This window comes from Salmo salar, chromosome ssa05 (assembly GCF_905237065.1).
Source record: "Salmo salar chromosome ssa05, Ssal_v3.1, whole genome shotgun sequence".
Lineage (NCBI taxonomy): Eukaryota > Metazoa > Chordata > Actinopteri > Salmoniformes > Salmonidae > Salmo > Salmo salar.
The window spans coordinates 11,870,158-11,897,861 of NC_059446.1; the positions used below are offsets into that span (position 1 = coordinate 11,870,158).

At 43.0% G+C, this 27,704-nt stretch overlaps 2 protein-coding genes across 14 annotated transcripts in view; one reads left to right on the top strand and one right to left on the bottom strand.

Moving 5' to 3' along the window:
* The first annotated feature begins 8,242 nt into the window (after positions 1-8,242).
* On the top strand, positions 8,243-23,167 carry LOC106604252 (histone-lysine N-methyltransferase 2B). Of its 3 annotated transcripts, none has more exons than XM_045717903.1 (5): positions 8,243-8,600; positions 19,629-20,236; positions 21,149-21,302; positions 22,659-22,702; positions 22,855-23,167. In XM_045717903.1, the coding sequence occupies exons 1-4, from the start codon at positions 8,408-8,410 to the stop codon at positions 22,676-22,678; spliced, it is 975 nt and encodes a 324-aa protein (XP_045573859.1). In that variant the 5' UTR covers positions 8,243-8,407; the 3' UTR covers positions 22,679-22,702; positions 22,855-23,167. The 3 variants fall into 3 exon arrangements, with proteins under 3 accessions (XP_045573859.1, XP_045573858.1, XP_045573857.1); XM_045717902.1 differs by having other exon boundaries at positions 22,659-22,684; XM_045717901.1 differs by lacking the exon at positions 22,659-22,702.
* Positions 23,168-25,853: 2,686 nt separating this feature from the next.
* LOC106604253 (UDP-N-acetylglucosamine--peptide N-acetylglucosaminyltransferase 110 kDa subunit) overlaps positions 25,854-27,704 on the bottom strand; it is a 44,513-nt gene continuing 42,662 nt past the window's right edge. For all 11 annotated transcript variants that reach the window (XM_014198728.2, XM_014198723.2, XM_014198724.2 and 8 more), the window contains 2 exons: positions 27,427-27,550; positions 25,854-27,305 (listed from right to left, as the gene is read on the bottom strand). In XM_014198728.2, coding sequence (XP_014054203.1) covers positions 27,125-27,305; positions 27,427-27,550 — 305 coding nt within the window. In that variant the 3' untranslated portion in view covers positions 25,854-27,124. The remainder of the gene's footprint in view (positions 27,306-27,426; positions 27,551-27,704) is intronic.

Sequence of the window (27,704 nt, forward strand, 5' to 3'; positions counted from 1 at the left end):
GTGGTTTCTGTGTTTTGTATTTAAAAGAGACATATGTTACAGTATATGGAATATGTTATTTGGGTCTCCTAATCACAGCTTCATTTTCATGCAAGGACAACTGGGTCTGGGTATCTAAGGGTTAAATGTCATATGAGAACTCATACAAGGGATAAATAATTTAGGTGTCAACAATGTGGAAAATCAAATCAAACATTTTGTCACATGCACCGAATCGATTACAACAAGTGTAGACTTTACCATGAAATGCTTGTTTACAAGCCCTTAACCAACAGTGCAGTTCAGGTAGAGTTATGAAAATATACTGCTCAAAAAAATAAAGGGAACACTTAAACAACACATCCTAGATCTGAATGAAAGAAATAATCTTATTAAATACTTTTTTCTTTACATAGTTGAATGTGCTGACAACAAAATCACAATAATAATCAATGGAAATCCAATTTATCAACCCATGGAGGTCTGGATTTGGAGTCACACTCAAAATTAAAGTGGAAAACCACACTACAGGCTGATCCAACTTTGATGTAATGTCCTTAAAACAAGTCAAAATGAGGCTCAGTAGTGTGTGTGGCCTCCACGTGCCTGTATGACCTCCCTACAACGCCTGGGCATGCTTCTGATGAGGTGGCGGATGGTCTCCTGAGGGATCTCCTCCCAGACCTGGACTAAAGCATCCGCCAACTCCTGGACAGTCTGTGGTGCAACGTGGCGTTGGTGGATGGAGCGAGACATGATGTCCCAGATGTGCTCAATTGGATTTAGGTCTGGGGAACGGGCGGGCCAGTCCATAGCATCAATGCCTTCCTCTTGCAGGAACTGCTGACACACTCCAGCCACATGAGGTCTAGCAATGTCTTGCATTAGGAGGAACCCAGGGCCAACCGCACCAGCATATGGTCTCACAAGGGGTCTGAGGATCTCATCTCGGTACCAAATGGCAGTCAGGCTACCTCTGGCGAGCATATGGAGGGCTGTGCGGCCCCCCAAAGAAATGCCACCCCACACCATGACTGACCCACCGCCAAACCGGTCATGCTGGAGGATGTTGCAGGCAGCAGAACGTTCTCCACGGCGTCTCCAGACTCTGTCACGTCTGTCACATGTGCTCAGTGTGAACCTGCTTTCATCTGTGAAGAGCACAGGGCGCCAGTGGCGAATTTGCCAATCTTGGTGTTCTCTGGCAAATGCCAAACGTCCTGCACGGTGTTGGGCTGTAAGCACAACCCCCACCTGTGGATGTCGGGCCCTCATACCACCCTCATGGAGTCTGTTTCTGACCGTTTGAGCAGACACATGCACATTTGTGGCCTGCTGGAGGTCATTTTGCAGGGCTCTGGCAGTGCTTCTCCTGCTCCTCCTTGCACAAAGGCGGAAGTAGCGGTCCTGCAGCTGGGTTGTTGCCCTCCTACGGCCTCCTCCACGTCTCCTGATGTACTGGCCTGTCTCCTGGTAGCGCCTCCATGCTCTGGACCAGGGGCGAAAATCTGATATCAACTTTGGAGGGGACAATTACATGAAATTTTCTCAAGAGCAATTCCTGAGGGGGACACCAAAAGTAGTGCTGTAACACATAGCCTACATTGTAATATGGTAAATGTATATTGAGCAACCAAAGAAATAAGGTGTTTGCCGTACTCCTAACTACCGGTACCCAAAACTACACAACTAATCACAACAGCAATACCATTGCCTTTAACAAATCTTAGTTCAGTCACCAGTTTAAGTTGAGAGTGGGGGTATCCATGGCATTTTCCAATTATGTTCCTATTTTACAAGTAAAAAAAATTGAGAACCTTTCATAATGTTGCCAAACAAAGACTCAACAAACTTACCTGAGACTCCCTGTCTCTGCCAGTCTGTCCCTGCATATCTGTCCCCAACTCTGCTGTCTGTGTGCCATCTGTTGCCTGCTCTGCCTAATGACATCATTGTGAAACATTTCCATTAGAATTTCATTTCTTTCTTATGAACATTTTATCAACTAGTCTTTGAGATATTAGGCTACTAGGGTTCTTACTATGCGTTTTGGTGTATTGAAAAATACTCTGATGTCCGTCTTTTATTTTTCTGCCATTTTTCTACCTGGCTGGCTGGCTGGCGGTGGCTACCACCACACACACACACAGTGTGTAGGTTATTTACAGTAGGAGATGGGCTTCTATCATCTTCTATCATTCTATTTGGGCTTCGATCTAAAAGGTAGCTAGCAAATGTGAAACGGATTAAAATGACAAGAGTTGACAGCTGTATGAGTTCACCGTTTACACAACATATGCTGCAACCTTTTGTAATTTTAATATTTTGTTTCATATTGGCTTGCTTCCAACAATAGCTGAATTTGCAAAGCTAGCGAGCACCAATTCAGTTTCAGTGGTGTTTGCTATAATCTTTTCTACCCGGGTTAAATAAAGGTGAAATAAAATAAATAAATAAAAGTTCCCTTGCGACAATTTAGCTTTTGCAACGAGACCATTAGATATATTTAAGACAATGGTAGAAGAGAGTGTAGTTCTGTTCAGTTTGGACTTCAGTTTATCGCTAACCTTATCACAAGGACTTTGAAGCACTAACTTACATCATCTGCATGCTGATCTTGGAATAAATTGACAATAGCAAAGATTCCATCTTTGACGATGCCACATAAATGTAATAGGTACTAGCTAGCTTAATAGTTAATATTTGCGCGCTAGCTCTGCATATTCAGCTAGTGTGTGTGCGGTATTGACTAGATTAACCTCACGTCAGTTACGTTCATTGAGTGCCTTTCAGACAGTAGATACGACCCCTCTGTTACCTTGCCAACTAAGGAACTGGCAGTGGATCAAACCATTGTGAGGCAAAGGGTGGGGGGGGGTCGCAATCTTTTGAAACTTAAAAACGCGCTATTAAGTGTCTATAGTCTTCACAATTGCTTTCATTGCGTATTATTAATATTATTTAAATTACATAGTTATGTTTCAGTGATATATTGGGGGGGACAAATCATATTTTTCCCAGGATGGGGGGGTCGTGTCCCCCCCGTCCCCCCCGGGATTTCCGCCCCTGCTCTGGACACTACGCTGACAGACACAGCAAACCTTCTTGCCACAGCTCGCATTGATGTGCCATCCTGGATGAGCTGCACTACCTGAGCCACTTGTGTGGGTTGTAGACTCCGTCTCATGCTACCACTAGAGTGAAAGCACCGCCAGAATTCAAAAGTGACCAAAACATCAGCCAGGAAGCATAGGAACTGAGAAGTGGTCTGTGGTCCCCACCTGCAGAACCACTCCTTTATTGGGGGTGTCTTGCTAATTGCCTATAATTTCCACCTGTTGTCTATTCCATTTGCACAACAGCATGTGAAATGTATTGTCAATCAGTGTTGCTTCCTAAGTGGACAGTTTGATTTCACAGAAGTGTGATTGACTTGGAGTTACATTGTGTTGTTTAAGTGTTCCCTTTATTTTTTGGAGCAGTGTATTTACAAAGTGGGCTAAAATAAAAAGTAATAATAAAAAGTAACACAATAACAATAACAATAACGAGGCTATATACAGGGGGCACCGGTACCGAGTCAGTGTGCAGGGGTACAGGCTGGTTGAGGTAATCTGTACATGTAGGTAGGGGTGAAGTGACTATGCATAGATAATAAACAGTGAGTAGCAGCAGTGTACAAAAGGGAGGGGGAGGGGTCAATGTAAATTGTCCAGTGGCGACTTAATTGTTCAGCAGTCTTATGGCTTGGGGGTAGAAGCTGTTGAAGAGCCTTTTGGTCCTAGACTTGGAGCTCCGGGACCGCTTGCCGTGCGGTTGCAGAGAAAACAGTCTATAGATTGGATGACTGGAGTCTCTGACAATTTTATGGGCTTTCCTCTGACACTGCCTAAGCGAAGGTATATACTGATACTACTAATGCAACATGTAAAGTGTTGGTCCCATGTTTCATGAGCTGAAATATAAGATCCCAAAATATGTTTACATACCTGCTAGTGAGCATTTCTCCTTTGCCAAGATAATTAATCCACCTGACAGGTGTGGCATATCAAGAAGCTGAATAAACAGCATGATCATTACACAGGTGCAACTTGTGCTGGGGACAGTAAAGGCCACTCTAATCTTAATTTTCAAGGTAATGGGTGATTTAAACTTAGACGGCAATAGATGTCAGGAACTTGGCACCTTACCACTGTGAGCTAACCGATCAGAGCTGCATTTGTTACATTTTATTATCAGAGTGTGCCAGTGGACTGCTGCTTTAGTGAGAAAGTGTTTCTTGTGAGGTTTTCTGTCCTCAGATACAGAGAGCTGTGAAAGCCTGTCTGCAAATTAAGAGGTCCCAATGAAGAGCAGTGGTTTTCAGTCCTGGGGACTCAAAGGGGTGCACATTTTTGTTTTTGCCTTAGCACTGCACAGCTGAATCAAATGATCAACTCATCATCAATCTTCAAGTGGTATTTATGTATTCATATTGATGCTATCCTTGATATGATCCTGCTGTTGTCACATGCTACACATGAACATGTGTGTACACATCCATCTCTCTATCCAATGTTATCGTGATTTGATATGAGATATTATACTTTAGTAATCCACAATGACCTGGTGATGTGAAAGTATAATAATTACATTATCTTCCATATTCCTACAAATACCTTTCAAGTGGTGATTCCTACAAAACAATTTCCTACAGTTACGATGTAGGGCACAGCACAGTTGGGTGACCAGGGCCATCTGGGACTGCCTCGTTGGGGAATTCAGGTGTGTATGAGGTCTACCTGTGTCCTGCATAACTTCATGAGGATGGACATGAGGACCAGGAGGGGATCTGCAGCTCGCCGTCGTGTGCCAGAGGATAAGTCTGCTGCTCTGCAGGATGTTTCAAGCATGGGGGCCAACAACGCAGAACGAGAGGCAATTCGTGTGGGGGAGATCTTCACCTCCTACTTCTTCAAAGAGGGTTCTGTTCCCTGGCAACACCATAGACGACACTATGTACAACCAAATACTATTTTAAGAGACATCCACATTGAAATAACAGTATTCTTCCATTTACGTCACTGTCAACTGCAGTTATTCAATTCCCAGTTTCTCTCCCCTTGATTTCTACTTCTCAGGTGAGGGTGCTGTTTAGGTAAGGGTGTGATGTCTGTACAAAAACAAAGCAGGCTATTTTAAATCACCCATGTTGAAAAGATTTAGAACAATTAGACACCCTATAACCCACACCTACACACTCATGTATCAATCTGATTGATGGATTGTGTTGTGCAGGCTCAGGTGTATAACTGTGGCTCCTTCCACCTTCAAAGAATAGGCAAGAGGACCAACCATGGAGAATAGTAAGACACTTCATTATTTCTATAACTACGCTATATTGTTGGTCCTCGTGTGTCTGTGCATGTTTTTCAGTATAAAGTACTCTGCAGCCACTTAGTGTGGACACCAGGTGAGGCCACACACACATATTCCTGTTGAACAATGTCTCTTTAACTACCTTATTTTCTCAATAACAGTCTCTCTCCTTCACTTCATCCCTCTCCCCCCTTCTCCCTAAATCCTCTAGGGTTATATCAGCTGTGTCGGTGAACCCCTGCCGCATCTGAACTGGCTACATAGATGGCACAGCATGATCAGAGGTGAGAGGTCACTTGGTCGGGTCAACAGGAAGTATTATTAAAGAGATGCTTGACATTGAAATACAGATAGAGATGCAGTAGTCCCAGAGTTAATGATCCAAGGTCAGTTTTGCATTTCACCTCCTGAAGATTATGATGCCTGACAGTGTTAGAATAAAGACAAAACACAAGGCTTAAATATGCTCTCTCTTTCTCCATCTGTCTTTCGTCTGCACGTATGTTTTGATGTGAGAGAGGATGCCAACCCCCAATCCCGTCATCGCCACCTCACCCGCTCTAGTGGTTAGAGTGTTGGGCCAGTAACCGAAAGGTTACTGGATCGAATCCCCGAGCTGACAAGGTAAAAATCTGTCATTCTGCCCGAGCAAAGCAGTTAACCCACTGTTCTCTGGGCACCGAAGACGTGGATGTCGATTAAGGCAGCTCCCTGCACCTCTCTGATTCAGAGGGGTTGGGTTAAATACGGAAGACACATTTAGTTGAATGCATTCAGTTGTACAACTGACCAGGTGTCCCCCTTTCCCTTCCCTTCTTAAGATAACCTTTGGGCTGACTGGGAGCCCAAGGCTGGTTAGGAAACACTACTAGAGACACGTATGTAATTGTGATGAACTGTTAGGTTCTAATTCTCAGAGTAAAAACTCAACAGACACTATGAAAGCTTAAACCGAGTTTATTCTTCCCAGAGGGTCAATACTTCTGCATTAGACAAAGACATTGTTCACACAAGCACTGATATTTAACCATTTCTCCTAGGTTGAGTCTCCTCCTACACATCTGAACAAGCATTGTATCTTTACTGCTAGGCAGGAAACTAAGTAATACGGCCATAACCTTTTCTTTCTCCCTTAACAAGACCTGACCTGGACCCCCTTCATCACTAATCCATAGCTCTCTCCCCTTATCAATGCCTGCCACATGTAATCGCTTTCCCTGCACTCAGCACATTCCAAGCTTAATTGCACACACTATATACCTTCTTCCTACAGATAACCATTAACTTCTGGTGTAGACCCTCTAAACCAAAGCACTCAATATTTCAATAGGATACCTAATAATTAACCCTATCCCATGTTTAGGTGTTAGTACCCAGAATCCATCAGAACTAAGAGAATATTAGGATAGCGCTGTGATTCATTAATCATATGCTGTCTTCCCTGCTTCTCTGTTTTTACCTCTTTCTCTTTCTGTCTTTTACACCTCTCGCCACGTCTTTCTTCCTCTGTTTTTATAATTCACAACGGATGTGCATTGAAGTACAGATTGAACTGGTATTTATAATATTACAATTATAATATTTATAATGCATGTATTATGTATTTATAACACTTGAATAATGAACTTCTTTCGATAAAGCGTTTCACAGTATCTACTGGTTGAAATTAAGTCTCTCATTTGATGAAATACTACACCTATCCCGTGTTTACTAGATCAATGCAGATAAAGGAAATTAGATATTGAGATGAACCTGTTTTAGAGTATTTACATGATGCATATAATGGGTGCTGTTTTCAAATTACTAATTCTGTATATATTAATTACAAATCAGCCTTTAACTAGTAAAATCATGTTTCTAGTCTAATGCATAGTTACAATGTGTAACCATTGATGTCCCAGGACCAAGATTGGTAAACACTGTTTGAGTGTATAATTGTAATACAAACATGCAGACACAGCATCATACAAAGACAGGAATTTGATTCTCCTGGTATTGGATATGACTGAAAAATAATCCCAAAGACATTCATACCTGAACTGCACCTTTATTTGACAAGGTAGAGTACATGGTCAGTGAATATATTAAATGTACAGGCTACAATGTGGGAATCTCAAGAATGGTAATAACTACATGTATATACGACTTGCATCTTTGGCACAAAGTTATATTATATTCTACTCAATCCATAGGCTCCATTAATGTCATTCAGACTGTTTTGAAGTTGATATAACTGGCTATGATAGCTGAGGTTCATAGCTAGGTTCTGAACTAATATGTAAACCAAATGTTTTAGTGTCCATAAACAGATCGGCTACATGGCTAGCTACACATCCAGAGAAATACAGGTATTTTTATCCGCCACTGCACAATAAGCAAGAAAATAGTTAGCTAGCTACATTACTTCATCTATCTGCATTGCATGGCAAATATCAGCAAGGCAAGCTTACAAAATTGTACATTCAATTTGCAGTAAATGCTTTAGCTAGTTAGATTCTTCACAACCAGTGTTTCACAAGACGACAACATGGTTTGCTGGTTGTTTCATGAGTCCCTAAAACATTAAACAACCCGAATTACAATGTCTAACTCATGTCACAATACCCATTAAGCTAGCCAGCTAGCTGGCTAATGTTAGCTAGTCAGCTAGCTTGCTAAATCGCGATTTTCGTAAATTAACTTTATGACAAAAAAATAAATATGCATACTCGTTTGTCTCTACATTAACTAACATATTCCTCTCAACTGTAATTTTTGTGCATGATTCGTTAAGACGTTATAATCACTTCCATGCTAGTATTTTTGTCAGCCATGTTGGGTCTCAGAGCGTCAAATTCATCATGGGAACCACTCGATATGATTGGCTGGGGATTTGCATAAAGTTGGGAAAAGTTTATATTTTTCTCCGCACAAAGGTCCCGCTCTCCTTCCATTGAAAATGAATGGGAAGCGGTATCTTTTGTTTTTCACGCTATTTATATAGGCTTTCTCAATTGTAGTTTTTTTTTTGTCGATAATGTTACAGGTAGAGTAGAATAATACGAACACGTCGACTTTCATTCCGCTCAAAATGTCTAAACTACAGTTGTTGAACGTGTATGTTAGTGAACGACCAACAGTGGCTGTTTCAGAGATATCCGTAGCCAAAGAGACAACCATAGCGGAATTACATAAAGAAATCTACCGTTTGAAGGAGGAGAATAACCGTCTACGAAGACTGTTGGATTTGGTTTTCAAGCCAGAGATAAAGTTACACAGAGCAGGTTTGTATTGCCTAGTTACTGTATTAGCTAGCCAGGTATCTGAACTCCTCCACGGAGTTGAGCGCTGGCTAAGAAAAATGAATGAACCTGGAACTCTGGAGTCTCTGCAGTCGATATGTCAAAATGTAACTTTAAATTCTTAAACTAGGGACGTCAAACATTCAGGCTGCGAAGACTATGGGGGCTAGCTTAGAGTGCCAAGTGAGAAATATGTCATTGCAATAGGGGGCAACATGTGACCGACCGCCTTGATTTGGTCCTGGATCAAAGCAGAGACACAGAGCTACAACATGGAATATCATGCACTGCATCTGAAGAACAATGGGAAGTAATTATGCTTTGAAAGTTGATAAATTTGTAACCCTACTTTTGAGAAAATGGCCCTTGGAAAGGTGGGTATACATTGTGGAACGTTCCAAAGGGAATCTGTTCCAAAAACGTCGTAAAGAACAAGGTTGCCAACAAACGCATACAAAGTAGCATGATCAATTGACCTAGCTAACTAGCTGCCGAATAGGCATCAACTCACCACGTAGTTTATTCTTAATGTTTGTCAGTAGGCTACCAGAGTGAGGAAAGACATTTTTCTGAATTAAATAGCCCACTCCCTACCCGGTATCTTATTATGCTGCTATACAACTTTGTATGCGTTGTTAGTTGCCTACCTTGTTATTTACAACGTTTTTGGGACAGATTCCTGTTGTAATGTTCCACAAATTATACCCACCCGCCATTGAATGTTTTGATACACCTACTGGAGAGCTTCTCTTAGTCTACACCCATTAATCATTGTTCAAACTCTCTAGTTTAACAGACTGACCACACCGCTCGCATCGGGCGTTGCAAAATAAATTTAGAAATCTGTCATTCAATTATTCCACCCACACTGCTCGCACGCACCAACAAGCGTCTGCTTTTCAAAATAGAAATCGGTTCTATTTCTGACGCAGGTCGAGCTGCAAGTCCTGCATCTCCCATCTCCTCATTGGTTTATAGAAGCAGGTACCCATGTTCCATCTCATCATTGGTTATACCCATGTGGGTGATTGAAAGACGAACAAGGTCAGTGGCGGTAATGCACCTAATTTATGAAAGTTGCCAATCGCAATATAAAGTCAAGAGAAGAAAAAGCCTGGAAGGAAGAGATGACTAGAAACGATTCAGTTGACCGTTTTATGTGTGGATTAATTGACAGAGTAGAGGACCTTGTGCATTTCAGGTAAAATAACAACTCAATGTTTATATCCCAGGACAAATTAGCTAGCAACAGCAAGCTAGCTAAATAGGACAAATTAACTAGCAAGTGCAAGCTAGCTAGCTAAATTGCCATAAATGTTTAACCTCTTACATCTAGACGTTCCGCTAGCGGAACACCTGCTCCAATATCCAATGATGGGCGTGGCGCGAAATACAAACTCCTCAAAAATACAAAAACTTCAATTTTTCAAACATATGACTATTTCACAGCATTTTAAAGACAAGACTCTCCTTTATCTAACCACACTGTCCGATTTCAAAAAGGCTTTACAGCGAAAGCAAAACATTAGATTATGTCAGCAGAGTACCAAGCCAGAAATAATCAGACACCCATTTTTCAAGCTAGCATATAATGTCACAAAAACCCAGAAGACAGCTAAATGCAGCACTAACCTTTGATGATCTTCATCAGATGACACACCTAGGACATTATGTTATACAATACATGCATGTTTTGTTCAATCAAGTTAATATTTTTATCAAAAAACAGCTTTTTACATTAGCTTGTGACGTTCAGAACTAGCATACCCCCCGCAAACTTCCGGAGGAATTTGCTAACATTTTACTAAATTACTCACGATAAACGTTCACAAAAAGCATAACAATTATTTTAAGAATTATAGATACAGAACTCCTCTATGCACTCGATATGTCCGATTTTAAAATAGCTTTTTGGTGAAAGCACATTTTGCAATATTCTAAGTACATAGCCCAGGCATCACGGGCTAGCTATTTAGACACCCGGCAAGTTTAGCACTCACCAATATCAGGTTTACTATTATAAAAGTTTGATTACCTTTTGTTGTCTTCGTCAGAATGCACTCCCAGGACTGCTACTTCAATAACAAATGTTGGTTTGGTCCAAAATAATCCATCGTTATATCCGAATAGCGGCGTTTTGTTCGTGCGTCCCAGACACCATCTGAAATGGTAAATCAGGGTCACGCGCATGGCGCAATTCGTGACAAAAAAAATCGAAATATTCCATTACCGTACTTCGAAGCATGTCAACCGCTGTTTAAAATCCATTTTTATGCCATTTTTCTCGTAAAAAAGCGATAATATTCCGACCGGGAATCTCCTTTTAGCTAAACAGAGGAAAGTAAACAGAGCTTTCGGTCGACGCGGGCACGAGCCTGAGTCTCACAGTACTGTAACCAGCCACTACCCAAACGCGCTACTTTGTTTCAGCCAGAGCCTGCAAAGCCACGATTCATCTTTTTGCCGCCTTCTGAGACCCTATGGCAGCCGTAGGAAGTGTCACGGGACAGCTAAGATCCTCACTCTTCAATAAACAGAGACAAGAAGAACGACACCCTGTCAGACAGGCCACTTCCTGCCTGAAACCTTGTCAGGTTTTTGCCTGCCAAATGAGTTCTGTTATACTCACAGACACCATTCAAACAGTTTTAGAAACTTTAGGGTGTTTTCTATCCATATGTAATAAGTATATGCATATTCTAGTTACTGGGTAGGAGTGGTAACCAGATTAAATCGGGTACGTTTTTTATCCAGCCGTGAAAATACTGCCCCCTAGCCATAACAGGTTAATGCTTTTCGACCTGTCACCAAATTAATATAACTGGTTCAGTGTTTGTTTTGATATTTTAGCCTGCGTGTCGTGATCGTGTTTGGTGAAGGGGGGACAAAATAAATTCATGCACGATGGCGCACGCGTGCAGTCGGTTTGGGTTCCGTGTAAAGCCACCCATCTCTAGGAATTCACGTGAGGTCATGTGCTAAAGGTAAAGATTAAGACTAAAAGTAGTAGCCTACAATAAGGAAAAATTACAGGTAAAACAGAAAGACCCCAGATGATAAAAAAATATTTTATTAGGTGACGCCTTACCCAGACACACTTGTTTAAATTGATGGGTGTTACGGGAATTTTGAATCCCAATGATAATTCAATAAGCTTTGACTAATCCCCAAGGTTTGTAAGACACTGGGTTAAGAATAATTAGGCAAGGACTCAGCTTTCTTCCAAAGGTCTGGAATGTTCTAAAGTCAAAAATTAGGACTAAGTCCTTTTATAATACACACATACTCCTATCTTTAGTCCACTCCCTTCTCAAACAACCAGTACTTTTCCCCTCACTACAAAGAATCATAAAATTTGCCACATTCTTCAAGGCTTTCACCTCCTCTCCCCCTTTATGACCCTCTTGGTATGAAACCCTCCAATGTTTTTCCATTACCTACTCTACATCTTCACTCGGTTTATATCCCTACTAAAGAATATAACCTCAAAGTTTTACAATCCTAACCGATCTCCCCATATCCTGATTTTATCATCCCATTATTCTCAAACATATTACATTTACATTACATTTAAGTCATTTAGCAGACGCTCTTATCCAGAGCGACTTACAAATTGGTGGATTCACCTTATGATATCCAGTGGAACAACCACTTTACAATAGTGCATCTAAATCTTTTAAGGGGGGGGGGTAGAAGGATTACTTTATCCTATCCTAGGTATTCCTTAAAGAGGTGGGGTTTCAGGTGTCTCCGGAAGGTGGTGATTGACTCCGCTGTCCTGGCGTCGTGAGGGAGCTTGTTCCACCATTGGGGTGCCAGAGCAGCGAACAGTTTTGACTGGGCTGAGCGGGAACTGTGCTTCCTCAGAGGTAGGGAGGCGAGCAGGATGAACGCAGTGCCCTTGTTTGGGTGTAGGGCCTGATCAGAGCCTGAAGGTACGGAGGTGCCGTTCCCCTCACAGCTCCGTAGGCAAGCACCATGGTCTTGTAGCGGATGCGAGCTTCAACAGGAAGCCAGTGGAGAGAGCAGAGGAGCGGGGTGACGTGAGAGAACTTGGGAAGGTTGAACACCAGACGGGCTGCCGCGTTCTGGATGAGTTGTAGGGGTTTAATGGCACAGGCAGGGAGCCCAGCCAACAGGGAGTTGCAGTAATCCACACAGGAGATGACAAGTGCCTGGATTAGGACCTGCGCCGCTTCCTGTGTGAGGCAGGGTCGTACTCTGCGAATGTTGTAGAGCATGAACCTACAGGATCGGGTCACCGCCTTGATGTTAGTAGAGAACGACAGGGTGTTGTCCAGGGTCACGCCAAGGTTCTTAGCACTCTGGGAGGAGGACACAATGGAGTTGTCAACCGTGATGGCGAGATCATGGAACGGGCAGTCCTTCCCCGGGAGGAAGAGCAGCTCCGTCTTGCCGAGGTTCAGCTTGAGGTGGTGATCCGTCATCCACACTGATATGTCTGCCAGACATTCAGAGATGCGATTCGCCACCTGGTTATCAGAAGGGGGAAAGGAGAAGATTAATTGTGTGTCGTCTGCATAGCAATGATAGGAGAGACCATGTGAGGATATGACAGAGCCAAGTGACTTGGTGTATAGCGAGAATAGGAGAGGGCCTAGAACAGAGCCTTGGGGGACACCAGTGGTGAGAGCACGTTGTGCGGAGACAGATTCTCGCCACGCCACCTGGTAGGAGCGACCTGTCAGGTAGGACGCAATCCAAGCGTGGGCCGCGCCGGAGATGCCCAACTCGGAGAGGGTGGAGAGGAGGATCTGATGGTTCACCGTATCAAAGGCAGCAGATAGGTCTAGGAGGATGAGAGCAGAGGAGAGAGAGTTAGCTTTAGCAGTGCGGAGAGCCTCCGTGACACAGAGAAGAGCAGTCTCAGTTGAATGACCAGTCTTGAAACCTGACTGATTTGGATCAGAGTTTTGGAGAGAAAAGAAAGAAGGGATACTGGTCTGTAGTTGTTGACTTCGGAGGGATCGAGTGTATTCTATAATAGAGTGGAACAGTTAAGTCATGCTGCAACCACCAGCCACATCTTGCCAAGTGGATGGGTCTCTACCGAAGGTGCAAACAGTACAGCCAAATGCTTACTTGCATAGTAGCAATACCAAAAATAGACAATGTCAATGCCAGTAAAGAAATAACAAAATAATATACAGTAGTACAAGAATAATATCAATAATGATATCAGTGGTGAGTTCTATGCATACAATCAGGGGTAAAGTGGCTGAGCAGCAGGATAATAAAATAAATAATAGTAGCAGCAACATATGGTGTTTGTGTGTTAGGAGAGTCATGTGAATAGAGACACTGCAGATTGTGCTGATGACTGGGAACTCGCCCCCAGTGATAAACTGGTCTGTCCGAACCACGCATGAACAAGGGAATCTATATTTGGAGAGCTTGTTTCTGTCCTGCCCTTGACTTTGGTGCAGGGCATGTGATGTCCATAGCCTCTTCATCGCAAAACTCCCTGATCTTCTCAAAAATATACATTTGTCTAGCTGTGTCCGGTCCAGGTGACGCTTGTATAGGCAGGCCATCTATGGGAGGAAGGATGTCAGCGTTGCGCAGCAGTTGAAACCTGGTCCCGACTGGGTCCAAAAGCTCCTTGGTGACAACACCAGGCTCCAGAGCATCGAAGCTGTAAAACTAAAAATGTAGAAGAACAATTCACCTCCCAAATTTAGATAAGAAGAATAACCTCATACAATAAATTATATTCACCTGAAGTACTGGTACTGCTTGATCTGTGGCAGTGGCCTGAAGTATGGAGTCAGGTGTTGTTGCCAGCCATAGCGTTGCACCAGCACCATACTATCCTCCAGGCCATCCAGCTGTGGGATGTTGACCCCTGTCACAGTGCTGTCCTTCACAACACTAGTAATCTTGGAGAAAGTGTTCACTCTGGTCTTTCTGAAGCACTGCTTAATGAGGCAGAAGCACCAGTCGGAGGCAAACTTGGTGTGGCCTGGGATCAGGAAGTGAAGGTCCAGACTGTAGTGGAGCTTGTGCAGGGTCCGCCAGGCACAATACCAAAGCACAAACTTGTTCTTGTTTTGGCAACTGCAGTTATCACAATTCAGGTCCACACATGTTTCCCCAACTCCGTAGTTGGTGAAGAAATGGTGCATGTAGTTTGACTGTGCTACTGCCTTTGCTGGATGTGACATGCCTTCATCAATGAAGTAGTTGACTTGTGGTATTCCTTCACAGCAGACACCAGACAAGCCACATTTTGAGTTAAAAAGTAGATGGGACCTGGCTGCATAGGGTCAGAAGGATAGTGTACCTGCAAACAACTAACATTAAGAAATGAAAATGAATTGTCTCACCCCGTCAGTCTGTCTTTACACAGCTCAGTGAAAGGCATTTGCCTGCGTCTGTCGTGGAAATATTCAGTCAATAATATTTCTCAAATACCGGCGCCTGTGAGTTCAAATAGACTTTATTACAATATAATAAAAGCCGAGCTGGTTCATGAAAACAACTAACTTTCCAGCCTTGGCACACACCTTTATACAGGTTTCATCCTTACGTCACACATAACTCCTCTTAATGACTCATCCCCTCTTGCATTTAGCCACCGTTGTTTTTTTCCCTTGCACTAATTTTAGTTTGGTTTCACATTAGGGCATGGAAACTTTAGAGCCATAGCAATGGTTAACAAATAAACAGTCATGTCCACTCCCCAGACAGGTGCATGTCTAATGAACCAAACGCACATATAGATTGCACTATTCTTGCTGGCTCCTTGAAATGAGCACACCTGTTCTGGAAAATTCCCAATAGGCATAACCAACCATAGCAACAGTAAATATCAGGTCATAGCACTGGTACAGAAATAAACAGCCATGTCATCCTGCGAAGTCCTCTGAAATGAGCACAGATGTTCTGGAAAAATCCCAATACTTCCCATATGTAGTTTGTGTATATCCCATCTATGTCCTTAATCAGTATAAAGGAGGAAATGTTGCTTACTTGTTGATTAAAGTCAAAGCTGTAATGCATCCCGATGTCTTTGCTTGTAGGTTCAGTAGGGCCCCCAGAGAGAACTGCAGGTCTTGACTAGAGGTCGACCGATTAATTAGGGCCGATTTCAAGTTTTCATAACAAATCGGTAATCTGTATTTTTGGCCACCGATTTAAAAAAAAAAAAAAAACCTTTATTTAACTCAGTTAAGAACACATTAAACCTTTATTTAACTCAGTTAAGAACACATTAAACCTTTATTTAACTCAGTTAAGAACACATTAAACCTTTATTTAAAACTCAGTTAAGAACACATTCTTATTTTCAATGACGGCCTAGGAACGGTGGGTTAACTGCCTTGTTCAGGGGCAGAACGACAGATTTTTACCTTGTCAGCTTGGGGATGCAACCTTACGTTAACTAGCCCAACGCTCTAACCACCTGCTTTATGTTGCCACGGTAAGTTGCTAGCTAGCATTAAACTTGTTTTTTTTTATTAGATAATCAATCAATCATAAACACTAGTTAACTACACATGGTTGATGATATTACTAGTTTATCTATCCTGTCCTGCTTTGCATATAATCAATGTGGTGCGCATTCGCGAAAAGGGACCGTCTTTGCTCCGACGTGTACCTAACCATAAACATCAATGTCTTTCTTAAAATCAATACACAAGTATATATTTTTAAACTTCCATATTTAGTTAATATTGCCTGCTAACATGAATTTATTTTAACTAGGGAAAATGTGTCACTTCTCTTGCAAACAGAGTCAGGGTATATGCAGCAGTTTGGGCCGCCTGGCTCGTTGTGAACTGTGAAGACTATTTCTTCCTAACAAAGACAGCTGACTTCGCCAAACGGGGATGATTTAACAAAAGCTCATTTGCGAAAAAAAGCACAATCGTTGCACGACTGTACCTAACCATAAACATCAATGCCTTTCTTAAAATCAATACACAGAAGTATATATTTTTAAACCTGCATATTTAGCTAAAAGAAATCCAGGTTAGCAGGCAATATTAACCAGGTGAAATTGTCAGTTCTCTTGCGTTCGTTGCACGCAGAATCAGGATATACAGAATCTGGCTCGTTGCGAACTAATTTGCCAGAATTTTACGGAACTATGAAATAACATTGTAGGTTGTGCGATGTAACAGGAATATTTAGACTTATGGATGCCACCTGTTAGATAAAATACGGAACGGTTCCGTATGTCACTGAAAGAATAATGTTTTCGAGATGATAGTTTCCGGATTTGACCATATTAATGACCTAAGGTTTATTATATTATAGTTAAGTCTATGATTTGATATTTGATAGAGCAGTCTGACTGAGCGGTGGTAGGCAGCAGCAGGCTCGTAATAGTCAAAGGTATATGGTTTAGAGAGAAATAGTCGACGCGTCATAATTCCTGTAATAACTTGCGGCTGAACTTGAAAGGGGTTCCTTCGTTATTTTACCGTTCATGTCTTCCATAGAGAATGTCTTGATCTACTTCAAATAAGGTCTGTGTTTTGTGCTTAAACCGCCTCGGCGTTTTGATACCCGTGTAAATCTCACTAGGTAACGTTTGTCAACATATTTTCATAAATCCACTCTACAAAAAAAAAATATCTTCGCTTATATTGATCAGAGTTATATCCTATGGATATCTACACAGTTATAAAATTGGCAAGCTGGTGTAAGCCTAAACCAAACACAGACCTTATTTTAAGTTAATCTAAAAATATCCTATGGAATAAATGAAGGAACCGCTTTTCAGATTTTGCTAGAAGGTGTCATGGGAATTATGACTCGCACTTTGGTAGTCAATTCTTACCATGCCCATTATTAAAATAGGATTTCCTGCATATAGAAATTAGTTTTTGTTTTCAGCATTCATCACAGGTAACTTAAACTCTATTTTTATTATTCAAACAGTTGAGAGTATTTGTCTCCTAAGCAGACTCTTCAGTATCGTTGTCACTTCAGAGCTGTGTGTGTGTGTGTATATGTACATATTTAAAAAATCATAATAATAAATTGGCTGATTAATCGGTATCGGCTTTTTTGGTCCGCCAATAATCGGTATCGAAAAATCGTAATCGGTCGACCTCTAGTCTTGACAGGTGGTCTTGCAGTCAGCAACCATCTTCTGGTAGACAGACTGCTCACTCTGAACAAGCAGGTGATGCTGCTCTTGCTTCTTCAGCTTGGCTGACTTTTAACAGCTTCTGGCAGATCTGAAGACGTGATAGTTGTTCCTCTGGCACTGCCAGCGCAGGTCTGTTCTGGGCTTAGTGCTTGATGTGGGGTACAAGTTTTCTCCAAAGATTTCTGAAGGAAGACAGTCTGAGGACACATTCCTCTGGAAAGTACAGAAATAATGTGAGGTCTTTAAAGTAGTGCCAATCATGTTGGAGGAAAATTTAAATAATCAAAATGTGTTTATGCTTCACATAACAAGTGTTATCATCAATTCCTTGTAGAGACGCCACACCGCTGCTTATGTCACTTGATGGCAGCAGTTTCCATAAGTGTTTGTGTCCTGGGTGGCGTTCTGGTAATAATATTGCATTATCCTCTGCGTAGTTGTTGATGAAGTTCACAACTCGCTGCAAGTCCTCATGCTTCAGGTGTAAGCTGTGCTTGCTTGGACCAGCTCTCTGTTTGATGGGAGGCATCAGCCCATTCTCCTTGTATGACTGGTGGAGGAGAGTCTGTTGTACTGATGCTGAAAGACAAAGTCCAGAAAGCCGTAATCACCCCCAGACACACCTGGCTAACTTGATGGGTCATGTAATCATCTGGCCAAGTGGAGTCTTGTTTAGACATGTAGCTAGCTAGCTAAACAATGAACCATAATCCCAATCCATAGAGTCCGAGCAATAAAAACCATTGTCATAGCTAGCTAAAGTTAACAAAATTGGTTCAATGTTAGCTAGCTAACATTAGGCTAAAACTAGCAAAGCTAAATGGTTTTCTGAGATATTACTACGCAGATCATACACCTAACGTCAGCTAGCTAACAGTAAGCTTTAAGTTGCAATGAAAACCGCTTTCTGACAATTAAAAAACGTATATCTGAAACTGTAACTAGACTCTTACCCGTTTACATGGATGAATGCTTCATGGTAGACTGCAACCCCTTTCATTAAATAAGACGTCCTGTGTTGTTTCCGTTCAGTTTGTGTAGCGTGCTTTGTTGTGTCAAGTCACTCTGGTTGAGAGCAGTTCTCCATGGCTGACGGTATATCTTTAGAAAAAACAGCAGTAGAAAGGATTATCTACATAACAAGCAGCTCATTTTATAGACCGATGCTACACGGCAGACCAATTTGAAACTCTTCTCTCGGCATGTCCAGCCCATTCATTATGGGGCGGTAGGTAGCCTAGTGGTTAGAGAGTTGGACTGAAAGGTTGCTTGATCAAATCCCCGAGCTGACAAGGTAAAGATCTGTTGATCTGCCCCTGAACAAGGCAGTTAACCCACTGTTCTTAGGCCGTCATTGTAAATAAGAATTTGTTCTTAACTGACTTGCCTGGTTAAATAAAGAATCCCCAAAAGACTCAAGGCTGTAGTTGCTGCCAAAGGTGCTTTAACAAAGTACTGAATACTTATGTAAATGTGTATTTACATTTTTTTTTTTAATACATGTCACCCTGTTTTTGCTCTGTCATGGGTTGTGTGTGTGTGTGTGTGTGTGTGTGTGTGTGTGTGTGTGTGTGTGTGGATTAATGGGAACTATTTAATCCATTTTAGAATAAGGCTGTAATGTAACAATGTGGAAAAAGTCAAGGTGTCTGAATACTTTCCGAATGCGCTGTAGTAAAATACGGATCCCCAGAATGCACTGTAGCTGCAACTGTTGAATCAAAGAGCTAGCTGTTCTAAATCAAACAGAAATGATAAAATAACTAGGTAGATCATAATTGCATGTTTTAGGGCCCAGATAATTGAACTTTGGATTCCGTTTTAGATTGAAAAATGTCTAATTATTGAATAATTTGCATATATATTTCCTATTTTTCCTCCATCAGATTCCCACCAGCTCACTCACCTCATATCTGAAGAGGAGGTTCCCCTGGAACAGCAGCACTGTGAGCAGGAGTGGAGCCCCAGTCTGATTCAGGAGGACTCAGTGCCCACACAGATTAAAGAGGAACAGGAGGAACTACAGACCAGTCAAGAGGAAGAGCAGCTTCTAGGGCCCTTTGATACCAAAGACTCCATATTCACTTCTCCCTGTGTGGAAAGTGACTGTGATCAGGAGAACCCATCTCAGCCCTCACATCTTCACCAAACCCAAACTGTGGAGGACAGAGAGAGGGACTCTCTACTCACCTACACATCTATAGAGATCAAAACAGAACCTGATGGAGATGATTACAGAGTATCAGAACCAGCCAGTGACTCTCAGCCCCTCTCTGCAGTAACTCCAGACTGTTCTGCAGCTCAGAGTGAAAACATGGAAAGTGATGATGAGGTGGAGAGTGGAGGACAGCTATCAGGGTCTAAGACACTGGAATCAAAGAGAGAACAGATAGAGAAAGGAGAAAGGTTCCATACCAGTGCTGGAGGCAGGACGGCCACAATGTTGCCCCGTTTGACATCCTCTAGGAAAACGTATGCTGCTATATATTGCAAGGTGTGTAGGAAGACTTTTGTCTCAAACATTTTTTTTATGTCATATGTATGAAAAACATATAAAAATGATAAAGAATGCCTGTGTGGAAAATACTTAAATTCCTCAGAATGTACAGGGTTTCCCCTATATTCATTTAGCAGAGTAGCCGCCACGCTTATGACTTATTTATTTATTATGTATGACTTATTTATTTATATATATATATATATATATATATATATATATATATATATATATATATATATATATATATATATATATTATTCTTTTCTTTTGGCGTGGCGTGGCGGCATATATTAGTTCGGCCGAGATGCGCTTTTAAGTTACAATGTATATTTGATGAATTCAGTTTTTTGTGGTAAATGCAGATGCCAACCTCATCCTTCAGCCTATTTATTAAAAGCAGCTATGCTGCATCTGTTGGTCTACATGTTCTAAGTCTTTTAAAGGGATAACATTTTAATATGGTGTTCACGATTTCATTTGAATGAATTTTTAAGTAGAATGTTCTTTTTAAAGAGTCACCAGAAGTGACCCGGGGGGAGATCCTGAATTAAAAAGGGGTTTAGGTGGTGGGTGTGGCAATGGATGGGGTCGGCACGGCTGAATTCTTTCCAGGCTCTGGGCAAGAACACTTTTGAGATCTTAACGTCGGAGGGAATTTTTGTGTTTTTAAAGCAAATTTCCTGCAATCCTATGCATTTTGCCATGGCTAAGTTTACTGTGTTTCTCCCTTTTTTAATTAATCTTTTTTATATATACAACCTGCCCAAGACTTTTATATACAGACAAAACCCTGTAGTGTGATTCCCATGTGATTCCCATGTAATTCCCATGTGATTCCCATGTGATTTCCATGTAATTCCCATGTGATTTCCATGTAATTCCCATGTGATTTCCATGTGTGTGCAGAAGCGTTCGATCCGTATGTGTGGGAAGTGTGAGCCATGCAGGAGGACGGAGGAATGTGCTCAGTGTGATTTCTGTAAAGACAGGAGGAAGTTTGGAGGACCCAATAAGATCAGACAGAAGTGCAGACTCAGGCAGTGTGAAGTCCACGCTCCGGGTGAGTCCATTCCATGCTCAGTTGACTCCATTTACATTTTGCAGACGCTCTTATCCAGAGTGGCTTACAGGGGCAGTTAGGGTTAAATGCATTGCTCAAGGGCACATCGACAGATTGTTCACCTAGTCGGCTCTGGGATTCAAACTAGCGACCTTTCAGTTACTGGCCCAATGCTCTGAACCGCTTGGCTACCTGAGTCCATAGAGAAAGGGTGCATTTGGACCATAGTTCGTTTTAGCATGGGCAGCGCCCAAGCAACCACCAAACCTCACCAAAAGGAAGGGGTGCCTTTATTCATTTACAATATTGAAGCATCTGACCTTAACCCAACACCTAGTGACCTCATCAAGAGGTTTGGATCTGTTTGTTATCTATGCAGTCACTTCACCCCTACCCCTTCCTCAACTAACTAATTACCTCAACCCCTGCACACTGACTCGGTACCGGTACCCCTGTAAGGAGCCTCCACACTGACTCGGTACCGGTACCCCCTGTATAGAGCCTCCACACTGACTCGGTACCGGTACCCCCTGTATAGAGCCTCCACACTGACTCGGTACCGGTACCCCCTGTATAGAGCCTCCACACTGACTCGGTACCGGTACCCCTGTATAGAGCCTGCACACTGACTCGGTACCGGTACCCCTGTATAGAGCCTCCACACTGACTCGGTACCGGTACCCCCTGTATAGAGCCTCCACACTGACTCGGTACCGGTACCCCCTGTATAGAGCCTCCACACTGACTCGGTGCACGGTACCCCCTGTATAGAGCCTCCACACTGACTCGGTACCGGTACCCCCGTATAGAGCCTGCATACTGACTTGGTACCGGTACCCCCTGTATAGAGCCTCCACACTGACTCGGTACCGGTACCCCCTGTATAGAGCCTGCACACTGACTCGGTACCGGTACCCCTGTATAGAGCCTCCACACTGACTCGGTACCGGTACCCCCTGTATAGAGCCTGCACACTGACTCGGTACCGGTACCCCCTGTATAGAGCCTCCACACTGACTCGGTACCGGTACCCCCCTGTATAGAGCCTGCACACTGACTCGGTACCGGTACCCCCTGTATAGAGCCTCCACACTGACTCGGTACCGGTACCCCCTGTATAGAGCCTCCACACTGACTCGGTACCGGTACCCCCTGTATAGAGCCTCCACACTGACTCGGTACCGGTACCCCCTGTATAGAGCCTCCACACTGACTCGGTACCGGTACCCCCTGTATAGAGCCTCCACACTGACTCGGTACCGGTACCCCCTGTATAGAGCCTCATTATTGTTATGTTGTGTTACTTTTTATTATTTTTTCTCAAGTTTATTTGGTAAATATTTTCTTAACCAACAGTGCATTTCAAGAAGAGTTAAGGGCTTGTAAGTAAGCATTTCACGGTAAGGTCTACACTTGTTGTATTCGGCGCATGTGACTAATAAAGTTTGATTTGATCACTTTACGTAACGGCTAAGATGTTGGGGTGACAGTCGCTGGACCCTGGTTCGAGTCTTTGATGCATGATGTTCTCTCTCTGTCTCTGTGTGTGTAGAAGTTCTGCGTGTGAAGGATGAGGAGTACAGGTGGATCCTGAGGAGAGGAGGACATCCCTCTGACTACAGTGAGAATGAGATGGAATGTGATGAAGCTGCTCGCCCGTCACTATAAAAATGCACTGAACTAACATGCATGGTTGTTGATGACACTGATGTTTAGATGAACAGAATGAAATAGTCTCTATAATGCACAGAGCTTAACTCAGACAGCTGTTTGTAGCTGCTGTAAAACTATTTCAAAGCCTAAACTTGATCACTTAGGATGGAACTTTCCAGTGCTACTGTTTTTGCCATGTAATATTTTTATTATTTATTGGAATTTTAAAATGAATTATGTAGCTATAGACTTGTAGAATATAGCTTAGAAATGCTTCGGTCATGAGCTTTGAACTGAAACTAATGTGGATGTTATGGTCATTCATTGCATCCATAACATGGTCTGAATGGTTACGTTTCTCCAGCACCATATCTCAGCTTTTCACCAAAACAGACAGGGTGCTGCGTTATTGTTTGAACTGTAGCTTGCCCCTTTATGTGAAACATTTACCATAAACTTTGTTGTATTCTGCCAGCATGATTTAATTTTACAATGTGCGTTATAGATTTGCCTATTTACGTATTGCTCAGTTGACTAAATTGTCTATATATATATATATCCTTGTTCCAGAAAGAGGGGGACAAGGTGCGGGGCCACATGCAGAATGGCCGTGTGAAGAACAGTGAGGGGGGGGGCGGGGGGGGCAATCCCACAAGCAGCAACACATTGCACCACTACCACCACATGTAAATTACATTAGCTAGGTTTCCATGCAAATATTCTAGTTTGCATAAAGAAAACATGTGCATTTACCCACCAGTGGTGTGGTTCCAACAAACAGACTTGTTGCAGATAAAAATCAGTGCGTGATGAAGTAGTGGACACTATGTACTTTTTGACTTAAAGATGCCCTCCAGGATCTTAAGCATAACATATTGCACAATTGGATTTGTAACTTATCACACAAAATGGATGAAATAGTACACAAAAAAAAATGGGTACTCAATACTATTAGCTGAAATTAGTGCATTCATCCACTTTTTCCAAATGTTGTTACGTTACAGCCTTCTAAATGTATTACAAATAAAAATACGGAAATATCCCATTTTCATAAGTATTCAGACCCTTTACTCAATACTTGGTTTAATTAAGCACCTTTGGCAGCGATTACAGCCTTGAGTCTTCTTGGGTATGACGCTACAAGCTCGGCACACCTGTATTTGGGTAGTTTCTCCCATTTCTCTCTGCAGATCCTCTCAAGCTCTGTCAGGTTGGATGGGGAGCGTTGCTGCAGCTATTTTCAGGTCTCTCCAGAGATGTTCGATCGGGTTCAAGTCCGGGCTCTGGCTGGGCCAATCAAGGACATTGCGACTTGTCCCAAAGCCACTCCTGCATTGTCTTGGTTGTGGTCCTGTTGGAGGGTGAACCTTCTCCCCAGTCTGAGGTCCTGAGACCTCTGGAGCAGGTTTTTCATCAAGGATCTCTGTACTTTTCTCAGTTTATTTTTCCCTCGATCCTGACTAGTCTCCCAGTCCCTGCCGCTATAAAACATCCCCACAGTATGATGCTGCCACCACGGTTCACCGTAGTGATGGTGCCAGGTTTCCTCAAGATGTGATGCTTGGCATTTGGGTCAAAGAGTTCAATCTTTGTTTCATCAGACCAGGGAATCTTGTTTCGCAGGCCTAAAAACAAGAAAACAAGAAAACATAACAAGGCGGGTCTAAAACACTGGCTCACTTGAATAAGTAAACATACACTACATTACCAAAAGTATGTGGATACCTGTTCATTGAACATCTCATTCCAAAATCATGGGTATTAATATTGAGTTGGTTTCCCCCCCTTTGCTGCTGTAACAGCCTCCACTCTTCCGGGAAGGTTTTCCACTAGATGTTGGAACATTGTTGGAACTTGCTTCCATTCAGACACAAGAGCATTAGTGAGGTCGGGCACTGATTTTGGGCAATTAGGCCTGGCTCACAGTCAGCGTTCCAATTCATCCCAAAGGTGTTCATTGGGGGTGAGGTCAGGGCTCTGTCCAGGCCAGTCAAGTTCTTCTACACCAATCTCGACAAACCACTTCTGTATGGACCTCACTTTATGCCCGGGGTCATTGTCATGCTGAAACAGGAAAGAGCATTCCCCAAACTGTTGCCAAAGTTGGAAGCACAGAATCATCTAGAATGTCATTGTATGCTGTAGCATTAAGATTTCCCTTCACTGGTACTAAGAGGCCTAGCCCGAACCATGAAAAACAGCCCCAGAATATTATTCCTCCTCCAAACTTTAGTTGGCATGATGCATTAGGGCACGTAGCGTTCTCCTGGCATTCCCCAAAGACTTTTACGCGGTATAGCACTCGGCGGTCCTGTTCTGTGTTGTGTGGCCTACCACTTCGCGGCTGAGCCGTTGTTGCTCCTAGACGTTTCCACTTCACAATAACAGCACTTGACCGGGGCTGTTCCAGCAGGGCATAAACAATATGAATGGACTTGTTGGAAAGGTGGCATCCTATGACGGTGCCACGTTGAACGTCACTGAGCTCTTTATTAAGGCCATTCTACTGCCAATGTCTGTCTATGGAGATTGCATGGCTGTGTACTCAATTGTACACGTCAGCAATGGGTGTTGCTGAAAAAGTCAAATCCACTAATTTGAAGGGGAGTCCGTGTATTTAGTTTTATTTGTTTAGCAGGCAGTTTTATTTTGATGAATGTATTTGCTGTGTTTTGTAATTATTACACTACTACAGGCTGTTACATTTAGAAAATCTATTTACCGCTTAAAAAAATGCCACATTTCCCATCGTGTCTTGTGTAGTTTAGAAAATTCTAAATAGTTTTTATACCAAATTGAGAAAAACCAAACAGATCTGTAAGGTGGAAGCAATTTGGGTGAATGCGCTCTAACACTACCCTGATTAAGGCAGCAAAATGATCAACACATTCCAAGAGGTTGGCCTTATTTCTTTATTTCAACAGAAATGGAGTCAGAGCCTTGCAGCATACCAGACAGAGCTTCAATAAAACAAAGACAAGAGTACAAAACTAAAACTGCTCAGAAAAGACTTACCTAGGCCATTCCTGGTTTGAGTGATAAAAATCAATCATTGCATGGGGAGAGGAGCAGCATAACTAACGGTAAAAGAAATACAGGGCCATTCCAATGGGGTACAAACTCCTCTCTGTTCAGTTTATCCATAAGGTTTGGTCTTAACAAGCATAGTGCGTGACATCGAACAAGAGGACAAAGCCATCGAGATTATTTTTTAGTTTTCTTACATTGACACATGACAAAATCCTTAAGTTGGCATTTGGTGGTGGGGGAAGGAAGTGGTTATGATCTTTCTCTCTGAAATCTGATAATGAAACTACTCATATCCTGGCAGAGTTACCAATAGCATAAGATGAGAAAAACCAAGAGCAGCTGCAAATTAAAGACAATGTTTTAACATGTTTAAGATGATTCAATGTTTTTAGTTCAAGACGAGTGACTAGATCTTCAGACTGCGGTGCAACACAGTCCCTTTGTACTCTTATTACATATTCAGTAATTACATGGAGGCTTGGGACTGACTCAAACCTCAAGGCCCTAACGAGTCCCATATACACACACAGAAGAAGGGAAGTGAAAAAGCCAAGGGGAATCTCTTCTAGGTGCTGTATGGAGGGAGGGAGGGATGGAGAGGGGGTGTTCCTCTCGTACCCAGTGTGGATGCTGTGGTTTGGGGGAAGAGTCTCAGGTGAAGGGCAGAGTGGTTCTGGCTCAATCTGGCTCAGGGAAACGGACATGGATGGGATATGATGACGAGGGAGGAGGTGAATGGCAGGGAGGGGGAGACACCTGCAGGCTCTACAACAGACAAGAGTCCAAGTCACAGGGGAGGGAAGAGGGAGGCAGGGATGAAGGGGGCTGAAAGGGAGCAGATAGGCGCTAGGCTTTGGGCAGGAGGGGCAGATTGGTGGGTTAGGGGCGAATGGGGGTCAGAGTTCAAGCCCAGATGCCTCTGCTGCTCTGGAGGGACTGGAGTTAAGAGGTCTGGGGGTTGGAGGTCAGGGTGGGGCGACGTGCTTCGATCGATGGGACGTCTGGTTCGGGGGGTAGCGTCCCATATAGCACCATGTTCCTTTTTGTAGTGCACTACCTTTGTCTCGGGCCTCGGTCAAAGGCAGTGTACTATATAGAGAATAGGGTGCCATTTGGGACGCATCCCTGGGTCTGGGACTTCAGGCGCTCTCACTGCTCTCGACGGGCTGCAGTTTGACCAGGTGGTCTGGCTTGCTGCCGCTGGCGTGGCGCTCCCACATCTGCAGGTAGAGCTTCTCCAGATCCAGAGTGTACTGCTTGGTGTTGAACAGAGGGCTGCAGATACGCTGCTTCCACACGCGGGACCGGATCATCTTCAGACTGGGGGGAGAACCGGGTCAGTTACAGCAATGGTAAGAAGAGAGGGAGACAGATTGAGTGTGAGAAGAGGGGGAGCTTGAGAGACAGCAAGCTGGAGTGTGTGTGAGTTAGAGGTTCTTACTATTCCATGTCACAGCCCAGTTTGACAGCTACGTCCTCATATTCCTGTCTGGTGTGGGCGATGAGCTCAGGACAGCCCAGACACTGTAGCTGAGAGGCTGCCACGCGCGACGCCAGGGTCTCACCTGTAAAGGCACACGTGACATTTAAAGACCGACCTGTCGTTCACCCATCACCGTTACTACAGCACACAGAACCGTTCATCCCAATGATCTCTCCTTTCTCTGTCGTGTGCATTTGTTACCATCACAGATTAGAAAGGAAATGACTGGGACAAAG

Bases quoted from the DNA above. Each gene is read 5' to 3' on its own strand.
- LOC106604252 (XM_045717901.1), top strand. From the start codon at position 8,408: ATGTCTAAACTACAGTTGTTGAACGTGTATGTTAGTGAACGACCAACA. The intron at 20,237-21,148 runs GTGTGTAGGAAG...ATGTGTGTGCAG, and splicing joins ATGCTGCTATATATTGCAAG to AAGCGTTCGATCCGTATGTG. The intron at 21,303-22,854 runs GTGAGTCCATTC...CTGTGTGTGTAG, and splicing joins GTGTGAAGTCCACGCTCCGG to AAGTTCTGCGTGTGAAGGAT.